Source organism: Eleutherodactylus coqui, chromosome 12, assembly GCF_035609145.1.
Source record: "Eleutherodactylus coqui strain aEleCoq1 chromosome 12, aEleCoq1.hap1, whole genome shotgun sequence".
In the NCBI taxonomy this organism is placed as follows: domain Eukaryota; kingdom Metazoa; phylum Chordata; class Amphibia; order Anura; family Eleutherodactylidae; genus Eleutherodactylus; species Eleutherodactylus coqui.
The window spans coordinates 70,380,660-70,401,828 of record NC_089848.1 but is presented as its reverse complement, the minus strand read 5'-3'; the positions used below and the strand labels follow the sequence as shown (position 1 = coordinate 70,401,828).

Sequence of the window (21,169 nt, the reverse complement as noted above, 5' to 3'; positions counted from 1 at the left end):
TACACGTAACGATTGTCACACAAAATTCATTCAAACAAATGAAACCGCTCGATGATCGTTACATCTAGATGCACAACCATTGTGCACGATTTGCTTACTTTTCGTTTGTCGCTGGCTTTTACCCAGCATAAAAACCGTTGTTGGTTCGCTCGCTTCTCACTGCGTCTCAGAATGGAAAGCACTGAGCGAGTAGGGAGCGATACTCAGTGCGGATCTGCTCTGTCTAAGCATTCTGCATGAGCGCAAACAACTAGCGGTGACGTTCAGCCGGCAGTCGTCCCGTGTAAACAAGGCATTACTCTGCAGCATGGGGTCCTGTAATGATGGGAGTCAGAAATTGGGTGTGAAATACGGAGATTAGATTCTGGGCTCAAGTAGAAAGGGGTGATGGGAGTGATATATAGTGTGTAGGATACAGGGATTAGATTGTGAGCTCCCACGGAGAAGGATGATGGGAATGATACATTGTGTGTAGGATACAGGGATTAGCTTGTGAGCTCCTAGGAGAAGGATGATGGGAGTGATACATTGTATGAAGGATACAGGGGTTAGATTGTAAGCTCCTTCTGAGAAGGATGATGGGAATGATACATTGTGTGACATATAGAGATTACATTGTGAGCTCCTAGGAGAAGGATGATGGGAGTGATACATTGTGTGACATATAGAGATTACATTGTGAGCTCCTAGGAGAAGGATGATGGGTGTGATACATTGTGTCACATATAGAGATTACATTGTGAGCTCCTAGGAGAAGGATGATGGGAGTGATACATTGTGTGTAGGATACAGGGATTAGATTGTGAGCTCCCACGGAGAAGGATGATGGGAGTGATACATTGTGTGAAGGATACAGGGATTACATTGTGAGCTCCTAGGAGAAGGATGATGGGAGTGATACATTGTATGAAGGATACAGGGGTTAGATTGTGAGTTCCCTCTGAGAAGGATGATGGGAATGATACATTGTGTGACATATAGAGATTACATTGTGAGCTCCTAGGAGAAGGATGATGGGAGTGATACATTGTGTGTAGGATACAGGGATTAGATTGTGAGCTCCCACGGAGAAGGATGATGGGAGTGATACATTGTCTGGAGGATACAGGGATTAGATTGTGAGCTCCCACGGAGAAGGATGATGGGAGTGATACATTGTGTGTAGGATACAGGGATTAGATTGTAAGATCCCATGGAAAAGGATGATGGGAGTGATACATTGTATGAAGGATACAGGGGTTAGATTGTAAGCTCCCTCTGAGAAGGATGATGGGAATGATACATTGTGTGACATATAGAGATTACATTGTGAGCTCCTAGGAGAAGGATGATGGGAGTGATACATTGTCTGGAGGATACAGGGATTAGATTGTGAGCTCCCACGGAGAAGGATGATGGGAGTGATACATTGTGTGAAGGATACAGGGATTACATTGTGAGCTCCCACGGAGAAGGATGATGGGTGTGATACATTGTGTCACATATAGAGATTACATTCTGAGCTCCCAGGAGAAGGATGATGGGAGTGATATATAGTGTGACATATAGAGATTACATTGTGAGTTCCTAGGAGAAGGATGATGGGAGTGGTACATTGTGTGACATATAGAGATTACATTGTGAGCTCCCACGGAGAAGGACGATGGGTGTGATACATTGTGTCACATATAGAGATTACATTATGAGCTCCCAGGAGAAGGATGATGGGAGTGGTACATTAGGGAAAATTTGCTAAACTCTGCACTTCCTGGATATATGAAGAGGTGCACGTCTCTTCACCTATTGGGAACATCCCAGCTCCTCCGTGCGCCTTCTCAGAAATGTACGCCACGTCCAACCTAGAATACAATTCTGGCCAGTTTCTGGCATAAATGTACATATATCTATTGATCCCTTTTTGGAAAGGGGTGGGGCGGGCGCAAGCAGTCACAAATTTTTGTGCAAATACCCGTTTGTGCAAAAAAAGTGACTTTTTATGGCAGAAAGTGGCCTAAACCCCTTTATTACTGTGCCCCCTTGTGTTTGAGATTCAGAAATTAGATTGCGAGCTCCTGAGGACAGTGATGGTGGGAGTGATACACTGTGCCTGCAATACAGTAATTAGCTTGAGAGCTCCTGAGGAGGGAGGAGGATGGAAGCAATACATTGTGTCAGGGATAGGGAGATTAGATTGTGAGCTCTTGGGATACATTTATGAGATATGGTAATTAGATTGTACGCCTTTGGGGACAGAGTTGATGAGGTTTTTTGCCATTTGTCTGACATATTACATGGTCTTCACTTGCGCTCAGTTAAACATTTTATGTTTTTTGGGGACATTTCCTGTTCCTATAGTTAAAATATAGATCTCCACAGATATGGGGTAAATATGGGATAGGAAATGTATCCGTTGTGAAATGAGAATAAAGTACATTTTTCTGTTGATTTTCTGTCCACTGTGGTGGAACGCAGAATAGAAAACGTACAGTCAGGTGCTGCTTGATTCGAAGAAGGTTTACGTGACAAATTAACCCTTGTTTTCTCTTCTAGCGATGTCCGGTCATGCACCAAGTCCAGTTGCCTCCCTATAATTGGTCCCGAGCAGTGACTGATTAGGGTTGCCCCTACTATCTGATCCTCATTGCTGCACCAAGAGCTCCCGGGAGGTTTGCCATCATAAGCATTTAATCTCTGGCTCGTTGGCGACTACAACACTATTTTGACCTCATCTTTTGTTGGCGTTGTGGCAGTGGCAGTGCAGGTGTTAATTGTAGGGCACTGCCCCCCTCTCAGTGCTGATTTGAGTCTTCCTGCCTCTGATTAGGCCTATTCAGCTGCCCGTCTGATTACTGGAGAGGGGGCTCCGCTGATTAGCACAGAGGGTCAGAGATGCTAATTATCACAGTAATTACTGACAAGTCTGGTCGCCCTCACAGGACCTCTGTCCGTCTGACCGTCCACATTAGGCTGGAGAACCGCACCATAGAAATGATTGTGCTGAGAATCAGTTGAGGAAAGTTTCTGAAAGTTGTTCGGTAGTGGAGCATTACCTCCTGAAGATTAATAATGTTACTATTTAATATATAGATTTAAAGGGGTTGTCCAAAGTAATATTTTATGTCGTTTTGGGACCCATGCCCAAAACTATATGAGACCAATGTACTGACTGTGGCGCCAGGGTGCCGTGGCACAGCATCTGGCAGGTGATGACACCAGGTCTTCTGGCTTGGCGTGGTCCCGTAAACCTGGCACATGGACTTCTAATGTATATGACGTCCCTGTTGGGTTTCCTATTGGCTTCTACGGTCATGAGGGTAAACAACCCACATGACCACTACAGACCAAGTAAACAGAGCATTGGAGGACGGGGGCAGCGGAGAGGTGAATCTTGGTGGGGTGGTTTATATATGAATCCCAACACCTACCAGTGTTTAATAACTCAGAAAATGCCTTTAAAGGGGTTATGCCAACATTAAAAGTTATTCCCTGTCCAAGGATAAGTTTCTTATTCATGGGGGACCAACCACCATCAATCCTGAAAATAGGGGTCCCTAAGGTGTGCAGCAGCAATTAAATATGCGCCCTGCTGCTCCATTCACTTAAGACCTCATGCAGACAGACAAATTTGAATTAAGGAATCCAGAGCGGGCGTCCGCCTGTGGATTCCGCAGCAAATACTGACCATGCAGATAAACGGAAACCAATCGCGGTTACTGCTCGTGGTTGAAAAATCGTGGTGTCATGGTGGATGATGTCCTGCGAAGATGTGGGAAGGTACAGTTGGCTGTCATGATACATAGAAGGATGCCAGATAGAGTGGAGAACTGTTGCAGCCGTTCGGAGGTTCCCACCTTGCTTTCAGGCCAGACCAGAGTTTAGCAGTATTCCTACCTCTCCTGGAGATGAGGGGTGTGGTGGTTGCAAGAGTAATGTCAGTCATCACCTGGTGCTGAGTAGCTCTGCTCCTATTTAAGCAGTGCTAGCATTGACCCCAGTGCTGGTCAATGCTTCAGTTGCCGCTGGATAGCTGCTGAGGAACACATCCTGGTTGAAGCTCCTCCGTGCTAGCTAAGTTCCTATATCTGTTTTGTTTGGTTTTCTGTTTCCCTTTCTTTTTGTTCTAGGGCTCCCTGATAGGGACTTGTCAGTGGCCCAGGCACGAGTTCGGGTCCGCACCTATCGGAGCGATCGGCCCGCCGAGTAGGCAGGGCCCCCTCCCGGGTTAGGGGTTTATGGGGAGAGGATTTCCCGTAGTTTTATGTTTCCTTTGCACAGTTGTGCCATTTTGTTTGTTTTGGATATTGCATGTCCGGTTGGACGCAACAAGAACATTGCATGATCCTCACTGGGAGAGTTATAGAAGTTGGGTGTTGTTTCCACCCTTGACATTGGGGTGTAGCAGTATGGCACATTGAGGAGTTTGCTGAGACAGTCCAGCAGGAGGATGATGCAGTGCAGTAGTGCATGTGGGCTGAACTACGGACAATAATCCTGGCACATATGGCCACTGCTGGAGCTGCCTAGAGTCTGGGAGGGAGCAATATAAGGTTTTATATAATCCCACTTGAAGGTCAATCCACATGATTTCCAGCGTCAAAATCACGTTGTCTCTTCAAACATTATTGTAATAACACTTGACGAAAACCTGGATAAGATTAGAGCCAGTTGCTGTGGAATTGTTGTTATGTTCACACATAGCAGAAATGCAAATTTTCTGCTGTGGAAAATTCCACTGCAAATCCACAGCATTTTGACTTGAAATCAGCTGCGGATCCGTTTCTTACTTCAGCCTGCCATTTGTGATATAGAGACTGTTAGGCCGTCAGGCAAGTTGTTCTGTGCGTTTGGCCTTAGATCTATATTCAGCATCCAATTTTTTTATCCACTGTATAATCCCCATGCAGGCCTTGAGTAGTTGGAATGCAGTTATAAAGGTTTATCACCTTTAACCCCTACCTGTTGATATTCACATTTAGAAACGGCCATTGCCTCACCTTCCCTGGACAAGAGCCATGCTGTGATGTAAATACCCCCTTTTCTTTCTTCGCCTACCTGTATTTGTTTGGGTAGTATTAGCATGAAGATGCTGAGTTGTATGACCATGCACTTGTTAATGAAGTCTTAGAAAAACCATTCACCTAGCAGAGGGCTGCTTGTAGACACGCCAGAGCCAAAAATTCAGATGAGGGAAAATCTTTTAATGAGGGTTAGTGAGGGTCCTAGCCTTATCTGAAATATATATTCAGAATCGGGCAGCCCAGCTGAATAAAACGCACTGACACACGTTTCAGTAGAACCCCGGAACCCCCTCGAACTACGTATCCCCATACTTGGTTATAATTCACGTGCCATGCTTGATATCAATGAATCATGACCAGAAATATGGCAGGCATATATTCCCGATTGGAGGACCTTGTGCGGAGACATGACCAAAATGGGGAATTATGATTTTTCAGAGCTCATACGAATCCAGCCCTCCCCTCTCTGAATGTCCTAAAAGGCTCCGTGAGGAAGTGTGTTCTGGGAAAATGTTAAAACTAAGGGTCGCAGAGAGATCCATTGTCAGACCACGGAGATATGCAGCTGCATATGGACTATCCCGTTTTTACTTCTAGGAAATCCACCAATCAGACCCTTTTGTATCCCAAATTCTGGTAACTTACTTTTATTTTCTCCTGCATATCCTTATACTCCCGTATAACATCTTTTTCTGTATATTCTAGTACATATATATATATCTGTACTGCTAGTCTTTTTCTAGAATTAATCGACAATTTATTAGTTAAGCCTTGTCCGTTTTAAAACGAATCATATTTCCGAAGATTGTGTTCATAATCCATAGTCTGGGTCCCAGCTTCCCTTAACAGCTGGTGGTGGCAGCATGTATATGTGCGTGGCATTGTAGAGCACTGGAGTGCATTAGACTGGACCAGTTGGTGATTTGAGCTTTCACTTTGAATGCTTGCAGAAGCCCGGGAAAGCTGGATACAAATCAGCCTGTATTCTAACGACTTCAAGCTTGCAATCTCACTAGAATGATTGATTGAGGCTCTGCCGTGATGGTTGGTAGCTGCAAGTGCGCTCGGAATAGTCGATCCGTGAGTAGTTGTGACAGAGGCGGGATTGATAGGTATCGTCCCAGTCCACTCCGCACGCACGTGACACCATTCCTCTCAATTGGTGATCAGCAGCCCCCACTGCAGCGTACAGAGCAGCCCTCACTTGTCAACTGCTACTAAGCACTGTGACTGCTAGTCAGGTGATGTGGGAGTAGGGCATATCACCTGACCGGCATCCACGCACTTAGTTGCAGTTGGCTGGTGAGGGCTGCTCCGTTTGCTACAGTGAGGGGCTGCTGATTGCAAGGTGAGAGGAACGGCAAGCCAAAGTCAGTTGCAGATCTGCCCCTCTGCTGTCCTAGGATGATTCAGGCATTCAGAGACATTCTGACCTAGAGGCAGAGATTATAGAGACTGTGTCTGCAAATCTGTCAGCCTTTGAGCATAGGGATCAGCCAGTGAAGACAGACCCTCTTTCACATCCTAGTACCCCTGTTACTACTAAAGCTCAGTACCTAACAACAGGCAGTGGATTGTAGAAGGGCTGGAAGGGAGTCTCCTAGTGACCGCCACTTTAATCTTGATTTATAGTGATAATACAGTGATAAAACAATAACATTTTTAATAGAAGTACATTACAAGATTGATGAGACACATAGAGGCTAAAAGTTGTCTGAGAAGTTAGTGCTCCTTAACATCAGTTTGGGGTACATATACATTATTGCTTAAAGTGGTTTACCAGATCAGCATAGGTCATCAATACCTGATCGGTGAGGATCTACCACTGAAGATCCTCGCCAATCAACTGTTCGCTGGGTCAGTGTATGGAGCTGGAAGCACATAAGGCTTCATTCACACGAGGGCAGTTCGGTTGCAATAAAAACCGCACCAAAAGTGCATTTGCAATTCTGTTTTTTTGCCACATTTTACTACAAACATAGTAAAAACGCGCATGGTTTAACCAATGCACTTTTTGGTGCGGCTTTTATTGCAATCGAACTGCCCCGCGTAAATGCCGCCTAACCGTACACTTTGCAGTGGCCCAGCATGGTATTGCAGGCACAAGTGAATGGAGCTGTACCTGCAATACCACGCCAAGACGCCTGCATGCAGGTAAATGGCACATACTGTTCATTCTATGCTGTATAGAGAAAGTGAGATAACTCCATAAATGTGAACACTTAAGACCCACTAGGGAACTTTACAATATGATCGTCTGATCGCTTATGTGTTGCTATAGTATACTCAGACAATCTGTTACTTTGACAGTCTAGTAGCGAAGCCAGGCTTGGGGGTCTTTGTTAGACACCAACCTAGTATGACAATCCATTTGTACACCACAATTGCATTGTGAGGGTGCTGATGGGGTGAGAAAGCCCCCTTCCTCTAATTACTTCACCTTGGTCGCTATTGACCTCTGGATCTAAGGGGTTATCAGTGATCCTGGCCATTGCAGTGAGAGTCTAGCTGTTCATCACCTCTGGGCTCCTGAAGTGATGGGACGAGCACAACTTTTCAGCCTGCATTATCACCGTAAAGTAATAGTAAGTCAAGGTGCGCCAACTATCTCATCACTACTAAGTACTATTATGTCAAGGTGTAGGATGGCCAATGATATGGCCAAAAGTAGTGCCAATGTGCTTTTAGGAGGGTTGAACCATCCTCAACATGTGATATTAGTTTACCTTTGTTGTAACTTTTGTAGCCATCATTGGAAGTTTTGCTGCTGCCCCATCTGTGGGAGGAGTGTAAAGAGGCAATCTTGTCTGCTCGGAGTCATAATGGCAATGGGGGGGGGGGGGGTCAAGCATGAAGTCATCTACAGCCCAGACAGTGCAGGGAGTGGATGTGAACACTGGGGAAGAGAGAAGGTGCAGTGAGCCCTGCAGCAGGAAACTCCGCTTTGATATCGGACAGCTCCCCAGTTGAAGAAGCTGCGCTGTACCCCCTGAGTGGTGCACTGAGGACATCTAGTGGCAAGATAAAAAATTGAACTTGCAGATCTTCATGTGTGTGCTGAGATTGCCTCCTTTCTCTCCTACTTACCATTGAGGATGCTTTGTCAGGGTGCATTCACATATGCTACAAATGCTACCAAAATTATGCAAGATTTACAATACAAATAATGTGAAGGAGATTACAAAAATCTTTCAATGGTGTGGAATAATTCCAAAATTAATCTGCAGCTTTTGTAAAAAAAAAAAAAATAGGACATGTCATGACGTTATCCCGCACCGCGATTCGGAAAAAGATCGCTGATGTATATGACCCCATTCAAAAGAACGCGCAAGTCTCGCGCGATTTTCATGGCTATGTGAAAGCGACCTTAGGGCTAATTCACACGACTGTATCCATAAAACACTGCAGGAGTCCCACAGCGTTTTACCAGTCTCTCTGAGCCGGCAGAGACCGCATAGGGCAGCAAGTGCACTGCGCATGACCGCATATCGTATGCGGTTATGTGCAGTGTGACTTTGTGTTTTTTCTTTTTAATTCCCTGCTAGTGGGGTTGTGTATACAGAAGTATAGGGCTCACGCTGCGTGGTACGCCAAGAAATAGAGCATGCTGCCATCTTTTTCTCGCTCGAATCTACACGTAGTGTTTACACGCTAATGTGACCAAATCAATAAAAGTCCATTTACTGTCATTGACTCCATTCACAGCGTGCCGTAATATGTGCCGAAATCACGGTTGTGTGAATAAGCCCTTTGGGTGGTTTTGCATACAGAAAAAATGCCACTGCAGTTTTTTATGCAGTTTTCTTGAGCCAAAGCCAGAAGTGGATCCAGTAGGAAGGAGAAGTTCTCCCTCTATACTTCTTAGTCCTTTTTTATTCACTTCTGGCTTTCGCTCAAGAAACTACATAAAACACTGCATGTGAAATCATCATATACATCCAGCCGGTTCCCTCATTCCGTACCTGAGGATCCATCTACGGCCCTTCTTCTAGTCCGTCCAGCTCCTGCATGCATTGCTTCAGTCCGCCCTGTTCCAAGTCTTTACCTGGTTTGACCATAGGACCCTTTTACACGCAACGATGAATCATTCAGATTCACAAATCCAGCGTGAATTATACTAAAACCGGTGTTGGAAATGCTGGGTTTAGTACATTTCTCCCTATATTGTTATTTGATGCTCGGCGGCACAATATGGGTCCTAAAGGGAGTTGGCATAAATTAAGTGATAAAGATAGTCATTTTCCATATTTTTATTGTTTGTTAGCTAGCAGGTTATCAGCAACACAACATATATAATATCCTATAATACAAGTAGGACCTGCACCCCGGGACCGTTCTGCTCCCAGTGGATCTGTCAGTACAAGATACCTTCAAAAGCAAGTTGTACAAACTGTAAGAGCGGTGGAGGCAGAGGCAAGTTGGGCAGTGTATTCGGGAGTCTTCCTTCGAGATATGAGCGTAGAGCACAGCGGCACAAGTGCTGGAGAGAGCGCGGACTGCGGGAGATCAGGAACACGGACTGGAAGAAGAGGGGGCTTTTCTGAAAAGATTAATATAAGACAGTCACGAACAGGGACCCTCTACAGTCCCCAGCTGTAACACTAAACCCTCTACTCCCAACACCGGGACTAATCAATACATGAAAGCCTTCTCCAACCCAGAAGACAACTTGTGAAAACCAAAGTATATGCAAATGCTAGCAAAATGGGCAAGGGAGAGCTGCGCCGCCTGAACAAAAGTGGGTGAGGGCAAGTGTACGAGTGGAGTTGGCACACAGCTGTATGGCTGGTCACCATATCAGAGGGGTAAAAAAAAAAAGGTGTATGGGTTAGTACCCATAATTGGGGTGGGGGTCAATACCGAAAGTCATTGCCAGAATGCTAGGCGAGCGGTAGGAGTGTACTGCTGCACAAAAGGAGGGTTAAATTACATTGTATACCCCCTGATATGGTGGAGCCCCCCCAATCTATATGCCCTAATTGGGGTCACGCTCACAAACAGATGGACAAACCTGCTGTACTTCCTCAGGGACGACCTCAGCCCAGTCCTCGGTGCCTCGCAGTTTACTGTACGTGTTTAGCAGAACTTCAACTGTACGTGGAGAAGAGCAGCAGTAGCGGAGGACCTGGGAGGAGAGGGGAGAGGTCAGAGATCGGAGGGGCAAGGAGGGCACCAGCAAATATGGTCTGGCATGAAGATTCTCATGGATGGTGGATTTGTGAATCTTGGATCTTTTGCTACATTCGATATCGCATATGGTTTGCCGATCTCTCTCATATGCTACAATTGGCTTCAGCTCTAATGATGTACATTTACATGTGTCAATTCTTCCAGATTGTGATGTGATGGAAGTTGCGCTTTACAGAGGCGCCGCACTAAAGTCTAAGTTTAATCGTCAGACTATCAACTGTAGCTACACACAAGGATTTGGGGAAATTACTATCCAAAGATCTGTGATCACGATGTCATCACACGTGGTCGTGTCAAGTATTTACATGTAAGTAACAATCACAATTTGTGTGTAATCACAGTGTGCTGCACATAAGGCCCCCTTGCAATAGGCAATGAATAGAACCTATTGATTTAATGGGTTTGTTGACATGTGCGTATTTTACCTGCGCATTTCGGTCCCCCACCCCCCAAAAAAAAGAAATGTGCACCCAAAATCCCCACTTAAGATCCACTAGGGAACTTTACAATATGATCTTCTGATCGCTTATGTGTTGCTTTAGTATACTCAGACAATCTGTTAGAGCCTGACGTTGACACAGTCTAGTAGGCATATAGCCAAGCCAGGCTTGGGGGGTCTTTGTTAGACACCAACCTAGTATGGCAATCCATTTGTACCCCACAATTGCATTGTGAGGGTGCTGATGGGGTGAGAAAGCCCCCCTCCTCTGATGACTTCACCTTGGTACTGTGGTCGCTATTGACCACAGGATCTAAGGGGTTATCGGTGATCCTGGCCATGGCAGTGAGAGTCTAGCTGTTCATCACCTCCGGGCTCCTGAAGTGATGGGACGAGCACAACTTTTCAGCCTGCGTTATCACCGTAAAGTAATAGTAAGTCAAGGTGCGCCAACTACCTCATCACCACAAAGTACTATTACGTCAAGGTGTAGGAAGGCCAATGATATTGCCAAAAGTAGTGCCAATGTGCTTTTAGGAGGGTTGAACCATCCGCAACGTGTGATATTAGTCAATGGGGATGCACAAATGCACGTGGAATACGCTAGGAGGTGCGTGAAACACTGCGTAATTCCGCAAGAAAAGAACACATTTGGAACTCATTAGACTAATTAGCTATTTGAATTGGTGCGTCTTTGTTTTATGCTTTAGCGCGCTTGTCTGCATTATGGGAGTGTGTATCGCGCATGCGCAGCAGGCTGCCAAGTATTCAGCATTCCCTGCTAGGCTGTGAACGCTATATCACTGGTGACCTGTACACTGCCCTGCAGGAAGGAGAATGCCGGCAATGTAGGCTTCGTCAAAGGAAGAAGGGGATCTGGCTGGCTGGAGGCGATGTGACCTTGGGGACTGGAGCTAGGAGTAGATCGGGGAGGTGAGGATCTGGTAAGAAGGCTGCCTGAGAAGGAGTAGGTAAGTATAGTATTTTTTTATGACAGAACCCCTTATATACATTAAAAAGTAAGCCAAGGGGAAGGGTGCAGCCGGGGGGTTACAAGTTGTCCACTGAAGAACTAAGTGACATAGCTGAACTACTGGGAAGTGTGAAGGCACCCTTATAGTTGGGCAGACATTGGATGGACTCAGACCCTAAAATACAAGTTTTTCACAGGGGATGCCAGCCTTAAATGGGAACAATATCTTCCCATCTCTTCTGAGGCCAACATGTTGTTAAAATGCATGCTGGACAGCCATATCAGATGTGGCAATAGCTTGTGGGCGTCTCTCGTTGTACTGGTGAAGAAAATAGATGAATGGAATACTTGTGTAAGAGTGCTAATTGCTGGGCTGCACTTGCAGGTGAAGCCCGGCAATTATCAGGAAAATGTGAGCACAAGTGGCCACCGCTTTTGCTCATGTAATAGCAGCCTAAAGGCCCTTTTATACACGATGATTATCGCCAAAATGGCCACACGACTGGACGAACTGACAATTTTCTTTGCAGAAAATTACAGTACAGATAATGCCTTGAAATCATCTCTGTTGTTTGCTCAGGTGGGCACATGTTTATGTGAGGGATTATCTGGCCTGCAGGATTCCGTTGTCTTCTCCCAGCATGAGTAAAAAATGTACTCATTTTGTATGCAAGTCAAACACACGGAGTACATTGTTTACTCCCCTCAAGTCAGCAAGCAGCTCAAAGTACTGAACAATTTCCATTCAAATGGAACAAATTTTGAATTGCCCAATGACTATTTTTACGAGGGCTAAAAACCAGATATAAATGACAAGTGAGTGAATAGTGCACAATGCCTGCGTTTACATGTAACGATTATTGCGTAAACTTGTTCGTTGTAATGAAAAGGGCCTTTACACTGCAGCTTGGCTCATTCAGATTGGCTGAACCTCATTAAGAGGGTGGAGCTTGAGATCCAGGTGAAGGGAAACTTTGACAGGTTGGGGGTTCATGTTACCTTTCTGAGGGCTCCTGGCCACACCCGGATGGCTCCGTGATTCAGCAGTGCTCGCACGATGAGCTCTGGCTGGTTCTGTAGCTTGTATGACGTCACCTGTAGGATGTTCTGCATGGCAGTATTCCCACTGTAACTCATGGCGTTCACCTCGGCCCCCTGCTTCAGTAGCAGCTCCACTGTCAAAGGATTTGCGCTCTTACATGCCAGATGAAGAGGACTTTGCTGGTCATTGTCTCGAGTGTGGATGTTGGCGCCACTATCAACGAGCCTCTGGCACACATTATAGTAACTGTCCAGCTGGTCAGTAGTCTGGGGGTGACTGCAAGCAACACCTAATGGCGTGTTCCCCTGGGCATCTTGCTTATCCACAGCAGCTCCATACCGCAGGTAAAGGTCTACATGTCCCAGTAGCCCATGGCAAGCTGCCACATGTAATGGCGTGAGGTTCTCATCCTCCGACTGGCTGCTCACGTGGCCTCCATATTGTAGAAGCAACTTGGCACAGCTGGCAGAGAAAACCAAAGAAAAAAATGGCAGAAAGACTGCAGGTAATATCTACACCATTATCTGTACTCAGAGAGTTATCACTGTGTTATCTGTGGTGTTACATAGGACTGCGGGTCACATCTACTACATCATGTGTCCTCAGTTATCACTGTGTTATCTGTGGTGTTACACAGGACTGCAGATAATATCTACTACATTATCTGTACTCAAAAGAGTTATTATTGTGTTATATGTGGTGTTACATTGGACTGCAGGTAATATCTACTACATTATCTGTACTCAGAGTTATCACTGTGTTATCTGTGGTGTTACACAGGACTGCAGGTAATATCTACTACATTATCTGTGCTCAGAGTTATCACTGTGTTATCTGTGGTGTTACATAGGACTGTGGGTCACATCTACTACATCATGTGTCCTCAGTTATCACTGTGTTATCTGTGGTGTTACACAGGACTGCAGGTAATATCTACTACATTATCTGTACTCAAAAGAGTTATTATTGTGTTATATGTGGTGTTACATTGGACTGCAGGTCACATTTACTCCATTACCTGTACAGTTATCACTGTATTATTTGTGGTGTTGTATAGGACTGCAGGTAAAATCTACTACATTATCTGTACTCAGAGACTTATCACTGTGTTATCGGTGGTGTTACATAGGACTGCAGGTAACATCTACTACATTATGTGTCCTCAGAGAGTTACCACTGTTTTATCTCTGGTGTTACATAGGACTGCAGGTAACTTCTACTACATTATGAGTCCTCAGAGAGTTATCACTGTGTTATATGTGGTGTTACATAGGACAGCAGGTCTACTACATTATCTGCACTCAGAGAGTTATTACTGCATTAACGGTGGTCTTACATAGGACTACTATATTATCTGTTCTCCTGATACTAATCATTAATGTCATCTGATAAGTGGATCTTGAACTTACAGGTAGGACTCCTCTGTCTTACAGTGGTGGAGCGGGAAGAAGCCATCTTGGGACTGTATGTTGGGATTGGCACCGTATCTGAGTAGAAGCCTCACACATTCATTGTGGCCATTCTCACAGGCTCCATGAAGTGCGCTTTCTCCACCGGGAGCAAAATCCACATCTGCCCCCTTCTTGAGGAGGAGCTGGAGACACTCGCTGTACCCACGACTCGCCGTAACGTAGAGAGGACACGTGAATTCTTCCTCATACGTCAGAGACCAGATCCCTGGGGGGGGAGAAGAAGGGGCCTCTGCTCAGCACATTAGGGTTACTTATTTATGGGGACGAAGACTCATCTCGTAACATACTCAAGGCTGTGGGGTTGTAGCGATAGTTCCTCCATTCATCCACATCACTCGTATCAAACACCGAGTTGGGGTGAATTAAGTCTTCTGGCTCCTCTAGCAAATTCTGGACTGTCTCTGTGTGACCGGATAGAAGAGCGAGCCAGTAGTCTAACGCTGAGCCCACGGCCTTCCGAGTCACAATCACCCCAGACATGTCACCATGGAAGGGCTCTGAATTATCAGTCTCCTACTTTCTCTGTGTCTGTCTCTTCTGTGCCTAGTTCTCTCTTTTGTGACTGTGTCTGTCTCCTCTGTGTGTATATGTCTCTTCTTCACTGTCTGTCTGCTTTTGTCTATTGTATGCCTGTCTCTTCTCTTTCTGTCTGTCTCTTCTTTGACTGTCTCTTGGTTCTCCCGTCTGTGTCGTCTATATATAAAAGTGTCCTCATGCCTAATTTAGGCGTTTTCCGTGACTAGTGGCAGGCCTGACACATAGCATGCAGCACGCACACGGGAAGGGATTCATATAGCGTAGCACAGGGACACAGCCCCATCGAGGCTTCGAGCCCCCCGTATGTATAGCAGTCACACTAGGGGAGTCATACTCAGAGCTTTAGTGTTGTAGCGATAGTTCCTCCATCCATCCACGTCACTTGTATCGAACACAGAGTTGGGGTGAATGAGCGGATGGGATTCCTCCAGTAGATCCTGGATCGTGTCCAAGTGACCAGATAGAAGTGAGAGCCAATAGTCCAAGGCCGGCCCCTCCGCCTTACGGGTCAAAATCACCTGGGACATGCCCTTGTTTCATTCTGTGGTTTCTCTGCTGTGAAGCTTCTCTCGCTCGCTTTCACTTCTATATTTGGCAGGTTTGGACTGGACCTGTTTATAGATTGCCAAGTCCATGGCGGAGTTTTATCATCCATCTGCTTCATGTCCTTGATACAGTTCTGACAACTTTCTGTTGGCCGAGGGAGGAGGAGAGAGCTGGCGAAGGAGCTCCTTGTAAACAGGATCCGGTCTCATTACAAGGAGCAGCTTCTACTCAAAATGCAAAAAGTGTCAATACGAGAAAGCCAGAATGTTCAGTTATTAAACGTTATTTTGTGTCTTATCTGTGATTTGTGTATTTGCTATGAAGTCAAGCAGCTGGGCGACCGTCCGCTAAATGCAGGCATTCCATCACTTTGGCAATGAGAATGTGTCATATAGATGGAGCAAGCATCCACCCTCAGCAGAACGCTAAGGCTGGGTTCAAACGGGGCAGATTTGCTGTGAATTTCCCTCCACACAGAAAATCTGCAACATTTATAGTAGGAGCAAAGTGGATGAGATTTTGAAAACCTCGTCCACAAGCTGCAGAAATTGACGTTCAGTACGGAAAAATTGCCAATTTTATAGACGTTTCCGCTGCCGAATTTACCTCTCCTCAATGAGGGGGGAATACGTGATAAAGCCTACTTCAAAATCCGCACCAAATAGTGTGGGTTTTTAGGCAGGCTTTCCGCTGCTGATCTGCTGCAAATTAACCCCTCTGTAGACCCAGTCTAAAGGCCCATTTACACGCAACGATTATCGTTCAAAATTCCGTCAAGTAACCACAAATGAGCGATCGTTGTTGCGTGTAAACACTGCCATCGTTTACTTTTCAGCTGAACAATGACTTTAAAGTGAGCTTAAAATCCAGTTTAGCCAGAGAGTAGATAACACAAACCGCACACTGTGCTCTGCACAGGAGTGGGAGATTACATTGCCTCTATTGGCCTCTGGCTGGGCAGCATCCCTATAGGCATTTCAATCACCCAGCCTGCACCTATGGCCGGTGGCGGTAGCCGCTGCTGAGTCTGTGACCGCTGACCTCTCCTCTCGGGGTGTCTGCGCTGTCAACAGGACAGAGCAAGGGGATGCCTGTGGAAGAGGTCAGTGTTCACGCACTGCTGCTCCCGGACCAAATCTGCACGCTTGGGCTGGGTGAGTGGAATACCTGTTAGGTTGTCGGCAGGCCACATAAAATGAGGTGGTGGGCTGCATTTGGCCTAGGGGCCCTTAAGTTTGACATATGTGCCTTAGACCCAGAGAGAAGAAAAGCAAACTAAGCAGAGCAGAACTTAGAAACAAGAAAAGGCAAGATACAAATCGGGAAAAGGCAAACTACAAACTGCAAGGCTAACAAAGAACTGAAAATAACCACAAAACTACAATAATAAGAAACAAAGCTAGTTTAGGAACAGGAGACTAGAAGCATACAATGAATACCCAGATTTATATGTACACAGCTTACACTATAACCAGTAACACATTGCAGAAGCCAGGAATTACTGCAGCAAAGTAAAGAAAGACTGGGGGAACCACTCGGAGTGGTGGGAGATCTAACACTCCAACAGAGACAAAAATCAACAGGTGTAAGGTCTGGGGAGCATGGAAGCCAAGAAAGAAGTTCACAACCTGCACGGCCAATCCATCTGTTTGGTAGTCGCTTATTGATCTCATTTCTGACTTCATTGTGAAAATGATTGAAATTTCCTGTTCCGACTGCAGCAGAAGCCATATCTGTAGAGTCCAGGCACGAAATCCCTGGGATTGCTTCCTTATAAAAAAAGAAGGTGCCGGACACTTTCCTTCAGGTCATAGCACAAAACACATTCACATTCGGGGAGTTGGGCATATATACACCACGTAAATATATTGGTTTCCCCCCAGATTCTGACACTGCGTATGTTGCCCGAAAAGTGGGAGGCGGCTTCATCACTAAACACTAACGATTCCATGAAACCATCACTTTCCATTATAGTTTGCATATACTCGCAGAAAGAACGTCACCTCTCTTTGCCGTCCGGTTTCAGGGCCGGTAACAATTGCGATCAGTAGGGATAACACCGCACAGAATCTTCCACAGAGTTGGTGACGGAATGTCTAATTATCTGCTGGCTTTGACAGTGGCTTTCTGAGAACTTTGCATGAAACTTGCAGGACGCGCTCCGCTGTTTCCACGGTTACTGGTGGATGGCCAGATGATCTTGGCTTACAGATGTAAAATTGGAGTACCACTTATGAACTGTGCACCCATTCGGTGAATCTTCACTAGACTTTGTTCGAAAATGACATTGCACACTAATAACACTGGTAAACACAATTTTTGTCACAAGAAACATTGATGGTGTTTCTAATGTAACTTTTCATGCTGAATTCAAAAGTGTAATCAGAAATTTTCTATCACCCATGGTTTTTGCGTGACAGCATTATCGTTAAATTATATTTTTTGTGTATACGTATTGGGATATACAGTAGAGATGAGCGAACGTACTCGGTTCGGGTGTTTTTGGACTTGAGCACCGCTTTTTTGGGGGGGCGGCGTGGTGGGGCGGTGGGTAGCAGTGGGGAACAGGGGGTAGCTCTCTCCCCCCGCCCCCCCCACTCCCCTCTGCAACCCCCCGCACCCCCCGAATCTTTTCGTCCAAGTAGTCAGTTACTCGGAAAAAGCGGTGCTTGGGTCCAAAAACACCTGAACCGAGTCTGTTCACTCATCTCTAATATACAGTAATCTCTATCGAATTTTTATTACAGATCGTGTGCACAAGACGGTGTCAATATGCCAAGGCGTTGTGTAAATATTCCATATTCTGTTACATCTGTGGGGAATTAACTTTTAAAGTTCAAAGGCGAAACTTTACACCGCTCATCAAAAAGTGCTATGAACTTTACTTTGGATGTAAAGTGAGTGACCAAGATAAGACTTGAGCTCCTCGTCAATGTTGTGCAACTTGTGTTTGGCTTCTTACAGGGTGGATTAGAGGTAAACGTCATATGCCTTTTGTGGTTCCAATGGTATGGAGCGAACCAAAAGTCCATTCTTCAGACTGTTATTTCTGTTTGACGACTACAGGTATTACATCTAAATCAAAACATACCGTTAAATATACAGATTTGCCTTCTGCTAGGAGAACCAGTTCCTCATAGTGATGATTTATCTGTGTCACAGCCTTCAGAAAATGTGACATTTAGTGATGATAATTCAGATAGTCATGAGTAGAGATGACGAGCACCAAAATGCTCAGGTGCTCGTTATTCGAGCCGAGCTTTTCGTAATATTCGAGTAACGAACCCCATTGAAGTCAATGGGAGACTCGAGCATTTTTGCAATGGACCTGCCGGGTACCAAGTTTTTTTTTTTCCGGACGAGCATGTTTGCTCATCTCTAGTCATGAGCAAGAGTCAGATGACACAAATTTTGAAGCAGGTGCTTCATCTGAACCTCATTTATTAACCCAGGGAGATTTGAATGACCTCGTATGTGATTTACATTAATCCAAAAAACTGAGTTATCTTTTAGGTTCTAGGTGGAATCTGCTTCACGAAGACACAAAAGTATGCTTTTTTTCCGTAAACGGCAAGATGAATTTAAAGACTTCTTTTCACAAGAAAATGATTTAGTGTACTGCAATGATGTTGGTGTAATGGAAACGCTTGGTCATGAACATATTACAGCAGAGTGGCGCTTATTCATTGATTCTTCGAAAGTTAGTTTGAAAGCTGTTCTCCTTCACAACGGAAATAGGTTCCCATCAGAGCCAGTAGCACATGCAGCCAACACGAAAGAGACTCACGAAAACATGAAACTGCTTTTGAAAAAGATAGAGTACGACAGATACAGTTGGCAAATCTGTCTCACCTTGAAAGTCATTGCTCTCTTGGTTTACAGCTTGGATATACACAATGTTGTTGTTTTCTGTGTGAGTGGGATAGTAGAGACAGGGAAAGGCATTATATCAAAAAGAACTGGCCGAACCGTGAAACCCTTACTCCAGGACTTACAAATATTGCACATCCTCCACTGGTCGAATCTGAAAATATTTACTTACCACCATTACATATTAAACTGAGATTAATGTAGAACTTTGTCAGGGGAATGGATCGAAATCCTGCTGGATTAGTCTAAGTGATGCAAAAATGAAAGAAGGCATTTTCGTTGGACCACAGATTTGAGAATTGCTGCAGGATGGAAATTTTGAAGATCGCTTAAATGAAGTTGAAGCAGCAGCACTGAATTATTTTAGAAACGTTTGCAAGAACTTGTTAGGAAATGTCAAGGCCAAAAACTACAGTGACTTAGTTAATGAACTCTTGGGATGTAACACGTCTCTCAAGATCCATTTCCTCCATTCACATCTGGATTTCTTTCCGGACAATCTTGGTGCAGTTAGCGATGAGCATGGTGAGAGGTTTCATTAAGATAGCTCAAGCATGGAGAAGCAGTACCAAGGCAAGTGGAGTCCCAGTATGCTTGCTGATTACTGCTGGACACTGGAGAGGGATGGACCACAAGCAAAATAGAGCAGAAAATCCTCTGTCACTGCATTTTATGAAAAGAAATATATTTTTTTCATGTTGGCCTAAGTATTAAAATAAACATTTTCCAAAAATTTCAAGTGGGTGTCACTCAGAAACCTTGTGTGATAGAAGAAAACAAAGTATATTTGTAATCACCACAAAAAGTTACATTGAGACAACATATTCCTTCATTTGTGACAAAGAAATCATATTTTTTTGTAGACCAGTGTAATAGACTGGTGGACGTGAAAAATCAAGGATACAAAGTCAATCGAAGCCATCCAACCTGTGGCCCTTCCACATTTGACATTGTTGACGATGACGCGGGAAAAGCAGGAGTCTAAAGAAAAAAATCTGTACTGCGCATATCTGATGGCGAGCCGTGCGAACATCCGCAGTACAGAAGAAGAGACAAAATGACAGGTACGCACGGACGCCAGCCGGGCACAGGGTCGGATTCTGCTGCAGACTCCCACATGTGGAATCCGACCTGGTTGTGTGCAGCTGGCCTTCGTTTGGGATAACATTTTGAGGGCCTCCAGAACCAATTGCTGCTCTACCATAGAAAAGTTCTCAAAGTACAATCTTGTCAACTTACAGTACAAGGTTTGTGACCCGTAACCAATTGTACATATGTTGCTTTCGCTCACTCACCAGTCTGTTGACTGCTCCACATCAGGTCATGGCTCCGTGTAGGGACCAGCAGATTTGCAGATCCCTCTGCACTTAGAAGCCCTTGTAGAGTTTCTAGGTCCCCAGTGAAGAGTGCCACCTGGAACAGTGGGTCGGTGCAGAGGCGAGGGGGCTGCTGTTGTGGTTTGTCTACTGGCTGGTGTCTGTGGAGTAAGGACTTCAAAGTCATACGAGACAGTTTTCTCCGAATTTCCCACCTCTCCTGCTCCTCGATTTCTAGCTGAAGAGAACGTAAAGCACAACTCGAGAAGGGGAAAGAAAAGGCCATATCACACTCCTGGGGTTACACTGCGGTGTGCGGATCCTCTTCGTCACCTGTATACAAGTGTAAGACACAAGTCACAATATGGAAACATGAAATGTCTGGAGTGATTGTCTCTCATCCACTTTCACATTGTGTTTAAAATATCTTATTTCCGATCATCTTTTGTGATTATTCACCATCTCTACCCACTCCGGTGCAGTCTGTTGTGTATCCATATAACCTACCCGTAACACGAGCACCTTCTATTCATGTCCATCCTCTGCTCCAAGATATAAATATCCCAAGAATGTGCTGCCTCACGTCCCGCTGCGGAGTCCAATCTGGTGGAGCCTGACAAAGATGCCAGTGTGGAGTATAGGTAGATGCCAGTTATCCCCAATGCATAAAGGGAGCAGTGGGAGCCATCGGCAACAGGGTCTGCTTTTATGATTGTCCAGTGCCGTGGTCCGTATTACAATAGTAGTCACTGCACATGGCAACGGCTTCTCCTGGGGAGCCATATGA

General features: G+C 45.2%; 1 protein-coding gene across 4 annotated transcripts; it reads right to left on the bottom strand.

Annotated features, from left to right (window-relative positions):
- Nucleotides 1-9,232: 9,232 nt before the first annotated feature.
- On the bottom strand, nt 9,233-20,908 carry ASB10 (ankyrin repeat and SOCS box containing 10). 4 transcript variants are annotated; one of them, XM_066585114.1, is made up of 6 exons: nt 20,890-20,908; nt 20,362-20,715; nt 14,051-14,318; nt 12,599-13,103; nt 10,009-10,122; nt 9,233-9,537 (listed from the first exon to the last, which is right to left on the bottom strand). In XM_066585114.1, the coding sequence occupies exons 2-6, from the start codon at nt 20,666-20,668 to the stop codon at nt 9,352-9,354; spliced, it is 1,380 nt and encodes a 459-aa protein (XP_066441211.1). In that variant the 5' UTR covers nt 20,669-20,715; nt 20,890-20,908; the 3' UTR covers nt 9,233-9,351. The 4 variants fall into 4 exon arrangements, with proteins under 4 accessions (XP_066441211.1, XP_066441212.1, XP_066441213.1 ...); XM_066585115.1 differs by lacking the exon at nt 20,890-20,908 and having other exon boundaries at nt 20,362-20,781; XM_066585116.1 differs by lacking the exons at nt 20,362-20,715; nt 20,890-20,908 and adding an exon at nt 14,985-15,657.
- Nucleotides 20,909-21,169: the final 261 nt, after the last annotated feature.

Bases quoted from the DNA above. Each gene is read 5' to 3' on its own strand.
- ASB10 (XM_066585114.1), bottom strand. From the start codon at position 20,668: ATGGCCTTTTCTTTCCCCTTCTCGAGTTGTGCTTTACGTTCTCTTCAG. The intron at 10,123-12,598 runs GTAACATGAACC...CTCTCCTCCCAG, and splicing joins GGCCAGGAGCCCTCAGAAAG to GTCCTCCGCTACTGCTGCTC. The intron at 9,538-10,008 runs GTTTGTCCATCT...TAATCTTTTCAG, and splicing joins TCCCTGAGGAAGTACAGCAG to AAAAGCCCCCTCTTCTTCCA.